The sequence below is a fragment of the Pelophylax lessonae genome, assembly GCF_965119305.1.
Source record: "Pelophylax lessonae genome assembly, chromosome: 1".
NCBI classification, from domain to species: domain Eukaryota; kingdom Metazoa; phylum Chordata; class Amphibia; order Anura; family Ranidae; genus Pelophylax; species Pelophylax lessonae.
The window spans coordinates 54,594,765-54,611,060 of NC_138768.1; the positions used below are offsets into that span (position 1 = coordinate 54,594,765).

General features: G+C 45.6%; 1 protein-coding gene across 1 annotated transcript in view; it reads left to right on the forward strand.

Annotated features, from left to right (window-relative positions):
- ACAA2 (acetyl-CoA acyltransferase 2) overlaps window positions 1–11,356 on the forward strand; it is a 38,451-nt gene extending 27,095 nt beyond the window's left edge. The window contains exons 8-10 of the mRNA XM_082244205.1: window positions 5,321–5,391; window positions 8,991–9,145; window positions 11,194–11,356. Of these exons, the coding sequence (XP_082100331.1) occupies window positions 5,321–5,391; window positions 8,991–9,145; window positions 11,194–11,278 (311 nt within the window). The 3' untranslated portion in view covers window positions 11,279–11,356. The remainder of the gene's footprint in view (window positions 1–5,320; window positions 5,392–8,990; window positions 9,146–11,193) is intronic.
- Window positions 11,357–16,296: the final 4,940 nt, after the last annotated feature.

Here is a 16,296-nt window from a genome sequence, read left to right on the forward strand (position 1 = left end):
TGTTTGAGGTTTACAACTACTGTGCTGTGCCATTGTAGCCAAGCCATAGTGAAGGATCCCACTGTCTAGTGAGAAAACGGTTATTGACCACTGAGGGCACTTTCATTAGACAGTATAGCAATGGGTGGGTTTGACTTGGCTCTGAAGGGTGGCACTCATCGCTAAAGTTGGGAGGTCGGAGTGTGCTCTGGATCGGAGGGGGGCACACTGGAAGTTTTAAAGACTAAGGGCTCTTTCACACGGTCCGCCTCCGTAGGCGGATCTGTGCTGCTCAGCGGGGATCGATCTGCGATCCTCGCTGAGCCGGCGGATGACAGCTCCGTCTCCGCTTGCAGTGCGGAGAGGGAGTTGTCACAGCCCCCGCTGCTCTCTATGGGGAATCGAATGAGAGCGGACCGCCTGTCCGCTCTCATCCGATCCCCAGGATGGATGGGGAAAAAAAGGTTTCCATCTGTCCGGATTTCACGGACAGGATTGGATGCGGATGGCAGCGGGTGTCAGCGGACATGTCACTGCTGACATCCGTTGCTCCATAGGGCTGAATGGGGCATCCGATCAGATCCGCCTAAAAAACTGACAGGCAAATCTGATCGGACCGCCCGTGTGAAAGAGCCCTTATGTAGGTAATTACTGGCTCCAGCCTGCAGGCTGGGCATTTTTTTCTCTTACATTTTTTTTAAACCTACTTGTTCATGTTAATGGACTCAAGTTTTCATTAATGTATCCAAAAAACAATAATTTCTCTAGCGCTCATTGACAGACGTAGTCCTCGGTGATTCAGCACCTTCGGGTTATGTCGCCTCCACAGGAGTAGGACTAGACAGGAAATAAAATGCTCTGGCCACACCCTAGGGGCAGTCCCCGAGGGTATATCCTCTCTCTGCCACAGCAAATCAGTTTTTTTCTGTCTAGTCAGGAGTAAGGACCTAGATACCTTGCTGGGCTCTTCGGTCCTGGCAGGATTTTTTTCTTAAAAAGATTTTTTAGACCGCTTTTTTTTCTCCAGTGTTCCTGTGAGATCTTCAAGCAAGAAAGCTGAACTGGGCGACGGGCTGGTTGTTGAGATCCGGTGGTCACCCCAGTTCAGCCTACGAGCGGCGCGTGCAGGCCATAGCTCCGCGCTGGGTCAGCCGCGACCTAGTTCCACTGGAGGGACTGACCCTGCGAGTTAAACGTCTCGCTGAAACGCCAAGGACCGTGAGTCACGGCGTCCGTATTGGTCGACAGCCCTCCCGCCCCGGTGGAGAGGGGTACTGTAAGGAGTTGGCGCCCGCCTGGTTCCGGTATGGTGAATAGTATGTTCCCCCTTTCCCCCTGACGGGTCTTGTGGTGAACGCGGGCCCCTCTCTGTATGGTAAGATAGAGTCCCCCTCTATCCTATAACATGGCACAGATCCCCCTACTTTGAGTGTGATTTTTATGTGCAAAAAGCCAGGAGGCTTGGTTTGGGAGCTGACAATCCTAAAAAAAAAAAAAAAAAAAAAATTTATTTTTGGATTGAATTGTCCGGGTAATAACTGGAATTATCATGGACCCTGCCACACAAGCACCCCCACCTGTTTCCCTCGAGGGGACCATGGGACCCGCCGGTGCACAGAGTATAGACGCATTTACATCAGTTTTGGAGTCTTTGGTGGCTCGGGTGGAGACGGCCTGTCAGGGACGGGGGTCAAGAAAGCGACCCCCGCCTACCCCTATATTATCTGACACCTCTGACTCAGATTCAGAGATGGTCACTGCAGCTGCAGGTCCCTCTGCAGGGGCTGTTACCTCAGGTAAAGCTCCCTCAGACAGTGAGGAGGACGTTCATTCTTCCGCCATAATTCAGGAAGAAGCATTGGTGGACGCACTAGTTGTGGCGGTGCGGGAAACCTTAAGACTTGAGGTTTTACCGGCAGAGGCAACTGAAACAGAGATTCCTTTTGGTACTAACAAGTCCATCAAAACCAGTGAAGGTTTTTCCTGTACCCAAGTGTTTTGGTAATAAAATTAAAGAAGAATGGGAGCATTCTAAACGTACCTTTACTATTTCCAAGCGTATTGCTAGACACTATCCGTTTGAGGAATCCCTCATTAAGAAATGGACGGTACCACCAGTGGTGGATCCACCTATTTCCAGGCTGAATAAAGCCACGGTTATCACAGTGGAGGACACTTCGTCCTTTAAGGATCCGGTGGATCGAAAGGTGGAAGCGGGAGTCCCGCACTTTCTTCTCCCTGATGGGGTCAGCATTTAGACCAGTAATTGTTATTTCTTCTAGTTTCCCAGACACTAACGGAATGGGCGAGATTGGTACGCCAAGACCTGAGGGGAAAAGATATCCCCCAGGGAACATCTGATTTGATGGAACAGATTATACAAGGGCTACAGTTTATCTGTGACGCAGCCTTGGATGCTACCCCCCTATTAGGGCATGCATCTATGTCAGCGGTAATCCTCAGACGTGTGCTGTGGTTAAAATGCTGGTCAGCTGACCTAGGTTCCAAAAAGACCTCGACGAATCTCCCCTTTCAGGGGAATCGCCTATTTGGGGCCACCCTAGATGAGATCATTAAGGATGCCACTGGGGGCAAGAGCACTTTCTTGCCACAGGCTGCTAAAGCTAAGGGACTTTGCAATTAGCGAGGACCTTTCTTTACCGCCCATAAAGGGTTCGCACGCCCGGCTGGAACAAGCGGGAAAGGCAAGACTCCTCCAGGAGGGTTCAAGAAGGGCTGGTCGGACAAACAGAGGACCGACTCAGCCAAACCCGAAGCAAAGGATTACACAGCCTGAAGGTGCGCCCCCACCCGGTTTGAGGGTGGGGGGACATTTTCACCGGTATTCAGGACATTAGATCGAGCATCGACTACTGCTACCGGTGCGATTCTTCCCTTCCAACATTTAAGTACTACAGGGAGCGGTAGTCACCGTTCCCTGAACAGATCTTTTCCTTTACCTTTTCCTAAGATTAGTCTCAATTCCCCACAGGAATCGGATCCGGTTGACCAGACAGACCAAGAAGCCTCTAGCCAGGTGACTTCGGTCCCTGAGGTTCAACCAGGAAAGATCACCGTTCCTGATAGGAATCAGGTGTCTGATAAATGTGTGGGAACAGAAAACGACCAGACTTTCTCGGATGGTCGGGGCCAGATAGCTCTAGGGACGCCTGGTTCAGATCCAGTCAGCGCCAGTGGTCCTAGAAATTCTAGGCTGGCCTCGTCAAGCCGGCCTGGCCAACTTGGACTTGCTAGTCGCGGACGTTCCGTGGGAACTTCGTCTCAGGGAGTGTCTGCGGTCTCAAGGACCAATCTACCATCGTGCTTTACAGTCGCTGGTTTTAATGGCCTGGCCATTGAGACCCAAGTACTGAAGGACAGAGGGTTGTCAGCTTCAGTCATTCCTACCCTTATTAAAGCAAGGAAAGCGACTTCCAGCAGAGTCTATTATCACACATGGAAGACTTATATCGCGTGGTGCGAATCTTTAGGATTTCCTCCACGTACCTATTCGGTGGCTCGAATATTGGCCTTTTTGCAAAAAGGGGTTGAGCAGAAATTAGCCTTGAGCACCATCAAGGGTCAAGTTTCAGCATTAGCAATCTTCTTTCAGAAACCTTTAGCTACCAAGTCCTTGGTGCGGAATTTCATCCAGGGGGTGCGGCACCTGGCTCCACCAGTCCGCGCGCCCTTACCGCCCTGGGATCTTAATTTGGTTTTGTCGGTTCTACAGAAACCTCCTTTTGAAAACATCAGGGAGATTCCCTTGTTTACTTTATCCCAGAAGGTGGCCTTCTTGGTGGCTATCACTTCTGCACGCAGGGTGTCAGAACTGGCTGCTTTATCATGCCAGTCCCCATACCTAGTGATTCATAGGGATAAGGTAGTACTTCATCCTAAGCCATCCTTTCTTCCAAAGGGGGTTTCAGATTTTCATCTGAATGAAGATATTGTACTACTTTCCTTGTGTCCTCAGCCCAATCATCATCGGGAACATGCGTTGCATTCCTTGGATGTGGTTCGGGCAATCAGGGTATACCTGAAGGCTACGGAATCGTTCCGTAAGACGGATTCACTTTTTGTGATCACGGATGGCCCCAGAAAGGGGTTGCCTGCATCTGCCGCGACTATCTCCAAATGGATTAGACAGACGGTGGTACAGGCTTATTCTATTAAGGGTCGGAGTCCTCCGTTCCCTGTTAGGGCACACTCCACTCGAGCGCTCAGTACTTCCTGGGCCTTCCGCCATCAGGCGTCAGTGGTCCAGGTATGTAAGGCGGCCACCTGGTCGTCGGTACATACCTTTACAAAATTTTATAAGATTGATGTGATGGCATCGGCGGATGCCTCATTTGGCCGCAAGGTTTTGCAGGCCGCAATTTGAGGAGACCGGAGGTCTACCTCGAGAGTTTTTTTCTGTTGAAAGATTTTTGTTGAGTCTCATCATTGAGGATGAGCATTGTAAAACTTCTAGTTGGGCCTTCTAGATTGGATTTAATTTCCATTTCTCCCACCCCTCATTTGTGGTACTGCTTTGGGACGTCCCGAAGGTGCTGAATCACCGAGGACTACGTCTGTCAATGAGCGATAGAGAAAAATGGATTTTTGTAAAATCTTACCGTAAAATCCTTTTCTCTTAGCTCATTGACAGACGTAGTACCCGCCCCTCTGTTTTGGAGTTGGGTTGGGTTAAATTCTCTAAACACTGCTTTGTGACATAACTGATTTGCTGTGGCAGAGAGAGAGAGGATATACCCTCGGGGACTGCCCCTAGGGTGTGGCCAGAGCATTTTATTTCATGTCTAGTCCTACTCCTGTGGAGGCAACATAACCCGAAGGTGCTGAATCACCGAGGACTACGTCTGTCAATGAGCTAAGAAAAAAGGATTTTACGGTAAGATTTTACAAAAATCCATTTTTATCTACATAATGTGCACATTTTTTTTTTTTTTCTTTTTTTTGCTGTCTGTGTCCCTTTTTGGGCAGAATAATCTTTTTTACTTCCTATCCTGTGGAAATGGAAAGTGAGAAGCAAAGTGTGGGGAATTCCCTCCCTAGCAGCCACAGAAATAGGTGTCCTCATTGCAAGGTCACCTGTACTTGTTATATGAACCGCTTTGGATTTCCCATTACTTCCTGTCCTGGTGACAATGGCCATCAGGACAAATGGACTCTTCTTAGTTGGGACACGGATGACAAAAAACTAAAAAACATGATGGTGTTACTAGCTCTTACCTAATCAGTCCAAAACTAAAGAAACTGTTTTGGATTTATTTATTTTATATTTTATTTATGTATGTATGTATTTTTCTGTTTTTACAAGCATGATTTATATTTGCAGGCCCCGTTCCTGCTATTACTGAAGCACTGAAGAAAGCTGGCCTAGCCCTGAAGGACATGGATCTTGTAGAGGTAAATATCCTTTACTTAGTTCTTTTAAGTGCCGGTTCACACGGATGCGATCACAGACCTCGCATATGATTTGGGTGTCCTTTTATGAAACGGAGATGACCAGTGATCCTGCTGATCACAGCTCATTTCCGATCATTCTCAGTTTATGAAACAGAAATGATCAGGGGAGAACCTGTTCTCCGCTGATCATCTCTTCACACGTGAATCTGTCATTGGCAGACACAGAAACAGCCAGGCTATGAAGCTGCGATCCCCGCACTTCACTGGCGATCTGGGTCAGAATTCACACTCCTGGATTCACCAGCCTGGAGCTTGTGAAGCGGGGAGTGAAGACAGAATCGGGGGAGAACTGAGGGGGAAAAAGGAAGATTATGGACATCCTTCTTCCTCGTTCAGACCCCCCAACACAGTAATCATGTCCCCCTGCCATATTTATGTATGTATATATATATATATATATACATACATACATACATACATACATACATACATACATACATACATACATACATACATACATACATGTAGATATATATTTAATGTGTGTGTGTGTGTGTATGTGTGTGTGTGTGTATATATATATATATATATATATATATATATATATATAATATGTGTGTAAGGGGACTATTATTTATTAACCTAGTGTACTCAGCAGTGATTTATCTCTGCTTGTTAAAGCGCGCCAGGGATTTTCATACTACAGTAATCTCGCTTTGTCTCACGAGATTACAGACGCCCCATTGACTTCTACACAGATCTCCGAGAAAACCGTTCTCCTCTGATCACCCTGGGCGAACTGAAGTTCTCCAATTGATAAAATGGGTGCCAGATGTGATCATTTTCCCCGGAGAGCTGTAGAGAAGCCAACGGAAAAAAAAATTCACCCGTTCATAAAAGGACACCTTGGGGCGCACTGCTCCTAAATTCACATGCGATCTCTGTGCGTTGCAAATTCAGCCATTGCCATACAGTTTTTGAATGGCTGAATTCGCACCGCAATCGCAGTGAACTCGCACAGGACCCTTTTTTTTCTTGGTCCGCAGCAGAATCGGATCGCATGTTGGTTCACACCAGTGCTATCCAATTTCTGTGCGAACTGTCAGATCGTACTTGCGATATGCGATCTGATCTGGGGGTGTCGTTTAACTTTGAATTGACACCCCCAGCGTATCGCATATGGCAGTGTGAACTGCCTGTGCTGCGGATGCGATGCGGGAACACGCTGTGTATATTCGCAGTGTTCCCACATCGCAATAGTGTTAACCGGGACTTACCCATTGATCCTGCCAATAGATTTTTCCACTTACTTTTACAGAAATACCCGACTGTTCTGCAACAAAGGTGTCACCCTATAAATGGCAATTTTAGATGAGCTTTAATTTGTTTGCCTACTTTAAATCCAATTCCAGCTAAGCTTAAGGGGAAAAAAAAAAAAAACACTGAACTTAATTTTTTAGTGCACACAAACCCAATATATCCACATTCTTATGGTAAACTATAAAAGGGTTGCATTAAGTCAATAGATCTGATACCTCAAGCCTAAAAATTGCACATGCCTGTAAAATGGTGAACTGCAGTACCCAAAATTTCCATAGGTCAGGGCTCAACAAATCCCAGGCGCCGTGTCGCATTGGCGACTAGAAATTGAGTCTGGATTTGAAATCCCCGCGGCTCCTATTCATACTTCTCAGTGTACGGACAAGAGGCATTCTTATTGGTCAGCGCCATCACATGGATGGCGCTGACCAATCAGAACCGCCCACCTCTTTTCCACTTTCAGCACATCCATAGGATGCACTGCTCGACCTCTGCCACTGTCAGCCCTCCTCGTTGAGGTCACGCAGCACATATCTATCTGACATCGGGTAAGAGTGCCAGGTCCGCGGCCTGGGCTCAGAGTTTCATGTGTCAGCCTCTCCCCGTCCCACTGCTCCAGCCTGCCTTTGTGTCACTGCTTCCTAAGCCCCTGGGGGAGGAGGGAGTGCAGACTGAGCCCATCCTGCCATGGCTGAGGGAAGGGCACCACCTACAAATAGTTGGGGTGCACAGTTTACCTTTAACTGGCCATATGCGCCCCCCCCCCCCCCCCCAATACGTGTGAAGGGGAGCAGAGCAGGCCATCTTCTGGGTGTATGTGAGGAGGTGGGAGAGTGCCACACTTCTGGAGGATTCCTCGCCATAGAGCTGAGGGGACCTCGCTGTATATACACATCTGCCTGAGTCAGTCTCCCTCTCTCTCCCACATCAGTGTTGAGATGCAGCTGTCACTCTGTGTCCCAAGACAAGAACTGAGTGAATTTTAAAAACACTGATCACTCAGTTCTCTGGGTGGAGAGCAGTGACTGTCAGTCACTGCTCTCCACTCTGCTCTTCCAGTCACTGGAGTGCCATGCTGGGGAGGGAGCAGGCACATGTGGCTCTGGCTCTCAGCCACACACTGTGAAAAGCGGAGCCGTCTGTCAGTTAGGCAGTCAGGGGAATCCTGAAAATATTGCTGGGATTCTTCCTGAGCCTGGAGCAGCTCTGCTCCATCTGCATTGACAACACTCACTGTACCGTAAAAGTGATTGGGCTCACTGGACAAAAAACAATCCATACCAAACTCATGACTGCAGCAGCAACCACCATGAGCTGTTTTAACTCCCACAATGTTTATAAATGACACACCTTGGTAAACATGGGGTTAAGACAGGGATAAGCAACCGTTCAGAGGTTGAGATCTACCTGGACCACATGGAGGAAATCCAAGATCCCTGGCAGGGGGTTGTGCATCACCCTTTAAAAAAATAAGAGTCCCCAATAAAAACAATGTCTACTGCTCTAGTGTTCTCCACACACCCTCTGTAGTGCCCTCTGCCCCCTATCCCCCATAGCAGTGTCTTCTGTCCAACACGTGTGTGTGTGTGTGTGTGTGATGTATGTATGTATGTATGTATATTTATTTTAGTACTGTTGCATGGAGATGCATCTCTATTTGCAATCCTGTTCATTGGGTTAATGCACTGAGCACTCTCTGTACTGCAGCATTGTTTGGAGCTGTAAAGCACCTTGGCCCAACATACTGCATGTCAGTACACCATTACGTGTGTGTGTGTGTGTGTGTATCAATGTAATGTACCAGTGCTTTATCAGTGGTGCATGCATCACATCGAATCAGTCGCTATCCTCCAACATCCTTCTAATATCTCCTAACCCCCCCCCCCCCCCTTTAATTTTTTTTTCCCTATACTCCTGATCTCCAACTTTACTGCTTCTTCTAACCCACCTAGTCCAGTATAGCCATCCTCCTATTCTGATATGACCTCCAGCTAATTCACCTGCCTCACCCTGAAGCCTTGTCCTTGTGTGACCCAACAATATCCTGCAGACCTTGGCCCTGGTTCTCTCTATATCCCTCTGAGCACTATGGCTTCTTCCACTTACATCCTATACTGATAAAGGTGCACATTGTCTTAGTGGTTTTAAACATTACTCTATTTAATCTCATGAATAAGGTTTTATATCGGCTTTTTCTCCAGCCATTGGAAAAGATAGAAGTCACTTGTGGAAAGTCCATTCTGCTGAATTAATGTCTTTCTAATGACTTGTGTCTCCAGGTGAACGAGGCTTTTGCTGCTCAGTACTTGTCAGTGGAGAAGGCTCTAGGCCTGGATCCTGAGAAGACTAATGTGAACGGAGGAGCCATAGCTCTGGGCCACCCTCTGGCTGCATCTGGTTCTCGAATCACAGCTCATCTTACTCATGAATTAAGGTAAAGCTACACCATCAGCATTACATAAATGTGCCTTTTATACATAAAGTCCTTCTGTCACTTATCTGTTTTATGTATAAATCTTCAATGTGTTATGCAATGCTTTACAGAATACATTGAATCTTCAACACGTATATTCAGTTCCCCAGACTTGCAAAGCTGCCACCAGGACCAGGTGGACATTTCTGCCTCATCTGATGGCAGCTTCAGGTGTGAGGTTTTTCAGGAGGCAGTCTGCAGTTCCTGTTTACGTTGGGCATTTGCTGGTTTCTACATCCCTATATTGGACTGTTTATTCCAAAAATGTAAAGGATAAGTTCACCTTTCAATAAAAAAAAATAAATGCACAAATTGTTGCCGGGAAAAATTGTGCATTTTATCACTTTTTCCTGCAGGAGCCTGGAAAGCATTGCACTTGTGATCGGTGGATCAGGGGTGCATTGGTAAGGCTTCTGCAGACAAGCACTGCAGCTTTCTGCCCATACTTTATAATGGGATGTCTATTGAAAGCTTCTAGGCTTGTGAATGAACTAAGAGCACACTCTTTAGCGCCTTCGCAGTTTGTACAGAACTACAAGCCATCAGCCATGGAGGCTGACGGTAGTTCATTCATTCACTAGAAACTGTGAATGAATTAGTTACTGGCTGTATGGGCAATTTTTTTTTTTTTAAATTGTGATAGTGGATGCAGGGAAAAGATCCCCCCCCCCCTGCATACTGTCCCACTGGGGGTGGTGATGAGCGGGAACTGGCAGCAGGAGCTGGAACGTGTTGCATGTTCCACCCTACATGTGGGTGGAATATGTAACCTGTTCCAAAAGGTAAACTTTATGCTTTAAGACTTCCTGTTTCCCTCAATTGATGACTTTATTTTTATTTTTTTACTCTTAAAAAAAACCTTTTAGTTTGTGCGTTGAGGGACATGGGTCCCACCCCTCTGTTTATGCTCTTGGTACTGCTTCGCTGCAAAACTGAGGTATGCTGGTAGTGGGAGGAGATATACCCTGTCTGCCCTATAGGTCTCTTTGCCAGCGTCCAGTCCTCCCTGTAGGTGGCAGTATATACAACCCGAAGGTGTAAGATTTCCTGTGTCCCTCAATAGAGTCTAAGAAAAGGGTTTTACAGCAAGTACAAAAATGCTATTTAATCCCTAATTTGTATTTTTTCCATTTTATTTTTTTGATGGGTATTGGGATGAGAGATCATCTAAAGTCTAACAGTGACTGCCTGGCCTTAAAGCAGAACTCTGCGCAATTCCCCCCCCCCCCCCCCAATGCAGAGGGGGTTGTGTCCACACCGCATTGGTTAACTACTCATTTTGTCTAGGAGTGAACACAACTTATACTTGCCCGATCCTTTGATCCTCTGGAAAATGGTGCTCCCCCACTTCCATCAGTGGACTGTTCCTGCCGTTCTCACGTCAAGAGCCAGTTTATGGGTGTGATGCCAGGAACAGTCCACCACAAAAGACTGCTAGTCGCGGATGGGCAGGAGCGGCAGGGGCCGGTCTTGCGCTGGGAGAATTGGGTGAGTATATCTTGGCTCTCCGAACCGCTAGACAAAAACGAGCCGTTAACCCATGCAGTTTGGCACCAGACCCACTGCATTAAGGGGGAGGGGGCGTTTTCTGACGTTTAAAGCTGACAGGGTGGTCACTTTTACCAAGTCAGTATTTCAGATGGGCTGCAGTCAGGGAGGTGGGGGATTTATTATTTCACAACTTCACTAGAGGTGAAGTTTTCCTTAACTTAGCAGGTCATCTGTATAGTAATTTAGTGTTACTGGCAATGAATGATGTAATCCAAATAAAGTTTTAATATAAAAGTTGATTCTTCAAAGCCCATCCTGTTTTCTAAAAGGAAGACCTGCAGAAATGCTTGTGGAGCATAGTAGGACAGGGCTCTCCTTGGCTGCTCATCTGAGTTCTGTCTCCTTTGGTTGCAGACAGTCCAGCCCCATAGTGGTGTGTATTGTACCATGCATGCTGTCATTACGTAACCGGGGATTATACCCTTAATGTGTTTTTTTTTTTTTTTTCCCTTTTTTAGACGCCGTGGTGGAAAATATGCAGTAGGATCTGCCTGTATTGGAGGAGGTCAGGGTATCGCCATCATTCTGGAGAATGTGGTCTAAGCATGAAGTGCACAATGGAAATTTATTAATAATGCCAATTTTCAAAAAAAACTGCCAACTCTTCTGACTCTTCAAGCTCACACAATGCTGGATTATTGGTCTCCTCTGAAGGAACTTTTTATATCGATCATACTGGCACTTCATCCAGCTGGGACAAATGACAGTCCTTGCAATGTTAAGACACTCTCTCTCCATTCAGTATTCAGTCCTGATTAGCTGCTGGAGGGTTTAAGCTCTCTCTCATTATAATTTATATCTTTCTGTGATGCCAGTGGTGACCTAAATTTACAACTCCACCCAGACATTTTAAGGAGGTTTCACGCCCCTATTGGATTTTTCATTTATTTTTGAGAGTGAAACTCCTCCATGGAGGTCTGGGGGATGAAAGAATCCAGTAGGTGAATAACCCTCCAGTGACTACCCAGAACTGAAAAATCTATTGAGGTGGACTGGCCCTTTAAAGATCTTTTATGCCACCTGTGAATAATTTGAACAAAAGAAAATAAATTGGATCAGAAATCTAATGAGGAATTTCAATGAGAAGCTGACATTTTCTCCATCTTTAATGTGTTCAACAGTGTTTGGAATTACAAAGCTAGTTTTTAAATGCTTTGCTTCATTATCAAGGGACAGGTATACTTTCTTTACTCCCTGCCCCCCCCCCCCCCCCGAGTGTATGTAAGAATACTTGCCTGTGATCAGCCAATCCCTAGGTTCCAATGTTGAGGCCTACACCACCAGGCTGTTTACCGTTTGTTTGCTCATTCATGGAACCGCCATATTGTGCATGTCCAAGTTTATGGTCTAGTGTTTAGCCAACCACACATGGATCAAAAGTTGTCTGGTTCAGCAGGGACTGGCCGAAATTCAATCCATGTTTGGGCACCCTGGTTGTACACAAGTCGATCTGTTTATCTTATGTACAACTAGCCACTAATCATTGTGCTGCTGCCATAATAGTGCTGCAGGAGGGTAACAATCAGGGTTGATTGGGGGAGGGATTCAAGCAATTTTCTTTTCTTCCACACCTGGTGGAAGGAAAGAAAATTGCATAATCTATCTATGGCCTGCCTTAGACAAACTCTCTCAATAGATGTAAATGGTACTGCTTATGGGTAAGCCACAACATCCGAGATCATTTGCTTGGGGATAAGGATTCTACCTCTCAGCAAATGCGAGTGAGGGGAGGTCTTTGGCTGTCAGGTGCATAAAAGGGGGAACTTCTCCTTTTAAGAACAACATGACCTATACTGCCTTGCATCCCTCCCCAATAGCCAGAGGGGCCACACGAAAGTGAATTCCTGATTGAAATCGGCAAGTCTTCAAGGCTCAGCAGTGTATATCTGTTTATGATTCTGTTGCAGTTTTTTTTTTTTTATTTGGGTATCCTGTCAACAGCATTTCTGTTGCAGACTGACAATGCTAAATCGCTGCCTTGAAATTTAACAGCAACATTGTTGGCCTGCTGTGTGCAGCATTGTACTGCCTGATATACCTAATTAATGGCCAACTAATGGAATATGCACGGAATGCTCACTGCTTTTTGCAAGGCGCTAAAATCAGCCATAGATTGATTGATTAGATTGATAGAGTTTGAATCTTGGCTCGTTCAGCAGGGACTAGCCAAGATTTGAACCCTCTATGGGCAGGCTAATTGTACCCAAGTTGATCCATTGTCCGACTTGTCGATTTTCTACATGCAATATAGCCACTAGCAATAATCACTGTGTGCTGCTGGCAGGGAGGGCTCCCCATGCCTCCCTGCTGGGAGAATGCAATAGCCCTGTGGGAGGCATTCATCAGTGTTGATTGGGGAACTGAGGGATTTTCTTTCCTGCAACCTGTGGTTGGGGGATTTACAGCCTGCAACAGGAAATGCTGTTACCAGAAGGGGCTCCAGATAAAAATATCAGTTGCAAAAAAAAAAAAAAAATGATTTGCTTAAGAAAATTGTATACAGAGTGAAGCATGATGGCAAACCCCTTTACAACTGAAATGGTACATTTTCAAGAACCACTGCTTTGAGGCTGGGTTCACACTATTTGTTTCCCCGCATCCAATTTGCATGTTGTCAGATTGTGACTGCCTCTCTATGGAGCCGGTTCACATATCTCCAGAGCGGATTGTACTGTGTGTCCCCTCCGTTTCGGGTCCAAATTCAGCCACAAAATTGGACTGAAATCGGACCTGAAATGGTGAACAGGGACACATCGGACCCCTGCTGTGAGTGTGAACCCAGCTTAAAGGAGAACTTTCATAAGAGCAATGTGGAGGTTGCAGCTCCTGTCATTTTCCTGTTTGCTTAGGTGTTATACCTTTTTACTTACTGAATGCTTGTTCCAAGTCGGCATAGAAACAGTACAACTCCTAATTGGCATACTTTCTCCTGATCAGTGACCATTGGATCAACTTGGCAAGCAGGAGGCTAGCATTTTTAGGAGAGATCAGCAATGGACACCTATGTATTTCTCTTATTGAAGGGTTTTCTTTTAGGTACACAATAGTTTTTTGTGAATGTGATAATTCTTTCCTGACAGCAGATGGCAGCATTGCACACGTTATTGGAACATCTGCATCACCACCATGCTTGGAAATGAACCTTTCCCTCTTGAAATGTGTTATTAATCCGTTGCGAGTTATGAAACCGTCTAAAATAATTTGCCAGCATTGTCTGCTAACAAGACTGCCTCTTTCTGTTCCCTGGCTAAATCTGGCCATTTGGAAGGCAGTAGCTGTAAAGAATGGCCAAATCTGGTAATGTGTTTAATAGGAAATTTCATAACTTTGCATCAGATTTTTTTTTAAAAATGGACAGCATCTCATTTCAGTGACCGCACCATTTAACCATTGTATTCTTTGTGTGCCTTTATTTTACTTCTGCCCTGCATAAAGGTGCCTGTTCCAGTGCTGTATCGCTTGCATTGGCTTCAGCACTTAAAATTAACCTGCATTCAAAAAGTGCAGATTTGCCATTTTTATAGGGAAAAATCGATGTAGTGTGCCTAAGCCGTATATAGAACCTATAGCTGTATATAATATCTCCTGCACAAACGGCAGTGCCATTCCTCTGCCTAAGCACTTCTGTGCCTTCACTCTTTATATAGCTGTATATCTGCAGTGTGACGACATGCTGGGCACTGTAGCCTCTGACTTTTTGTCACAACACATTTGCTGTGGGTTTTGTTGTCACTGCTGTGCTGCTCACCGTTCTCCTTGCTGGAGAGGAAGCTGCACCTGAGAAGCTGCATTACAAGGATCTCCCTAGGTCATTCAATCTGTGCTTTCTTTACTGCGCCGGCTGCTTCTTGATGATTTCTCCACCTTTTATCAGATGTCCATTTATAGGGGGCCAGCTCTGATAAAGCCCCGATCATTTAACATGGTGGCCGCCTCCACACAGAGACAGTGCACACCATCACATTGTACATCAGTAAAAGGGTGAAGATAATTTGTAGTGAGCCTACAGGCATTACCATTGATGGGTTACTTGTCCTCTGTCTACTTTTTATGGGCACAGCTTCCTTTTTAGTACTGATTCTCTTTAGGACTTGGAAGTGGGATGTTGGTCGGGGGGTTCTGCCTTCATTGGCTTCATTGTTCGCTAAGTAGAGAAGGAAAGATAAGACTTCTAGCCCAGGAATTTGTCCCTCCAAAAACAAGTCTGCATTGGACCTTCCCATATTTTTGTGCTGACAGTTCTGAGCATAGAACATGTCTTAGATTTTGCAGTTTTTTTTTCTTACAAAAGACTGAAAGCCCAAATAAACCTTCCTATAATATTACTGTAATGCAATTGTGAGTGTGAGCTGCTGATTGGAGCACTGGGCAGGGGGTTGTGTCAGATTGCTGTGCTCCGTTGGGCTGACATTTGGCTCTCTAGCTTGCTGCTTGCTTGCAAGGGCTTTTTTTTTTTAACACTTGCTGCAGAAAATATCTGGGTTTAAAGGCGGGGGAGCCTGTATTTATTAGGATTATGCAGCCTGACTACATTATAGTGATCATATACAGCATATTTTGTTTTCTAATCCTACTTGCCAGCAGTCTGAAATATCTACGGATCCCTTATAGCTATCCAGATCTTCTCATTGGAGTATCCAGCTTTGCCCTTCCTAACACAAGGGTTTTCACTCCTTTTTTGTATTTACATTTTTTTTTTTTTGCCATATAGACTTTAAGGGAGTGTGTGACCTGCTTAGAACAACCTTAATGGTTGTGCAGAGCTGGAAAATCCTGTAATAATTGTCTCCAGAGTCCCTGAGAAATTCAAGGTGGTTCTGAATGATTCAGTTCCATCGAGAGCATAGGTGCTCAACCTGTGACCCTCCAGCTGTTGCAGAACTACAAATCCCATGATGCATTGCATGGCTGACAGTTGCAAGCATGACTCCCAAAGGCAGAGGCATGATGATACTTGTAGTTTCACAACAGCTGGAGGGCCACAGGTTGAGCACCTATGATCTAGATTGGGTTTGGATGCGCAGACCCTTTAAAATGGGGGCAGCAAAGGCTCCTAAATCTTCCCATCATTATATATATTTTTTTTTTTTTGTAATTTTTTCCTGTGAAAAACAAAACTTCATTGACTTTTGTGCTCAACCTAATTCATTACAAAGCTGGATTGTGTTTTTAAGCCACAAAACATCTTAGTCAAGTAAGCAGTCATGTGCAGTGCATGAATGCACCGCAACGGATAAAAATGTCTATGAGCCTTTTTTTTTTTTTTTTATAACCCTCAACACAGAGCAGCACAATGCAGGGTGCATTGGGTCCTTCTGTACCATATGTTAGGGTGCTAATCGCTGATCTGCTCCCAATATGGGGGCAGCTACTTCCTACTCTCCGTTGCTGCCCACCTGCTCCCACCTTCCATCACAGCCTTGCACTTTTTTTTACAGCACATTGCTGTTTTTTTCTTTTTTCTTTCTTTTTTATTTTTCCCAGTATTTTAATGTCAGGTGTAGTATGAGAAATTTCTTCCTCCTGGTTTGCCATTCTGCTCTCTTTAATGGAAACACTGT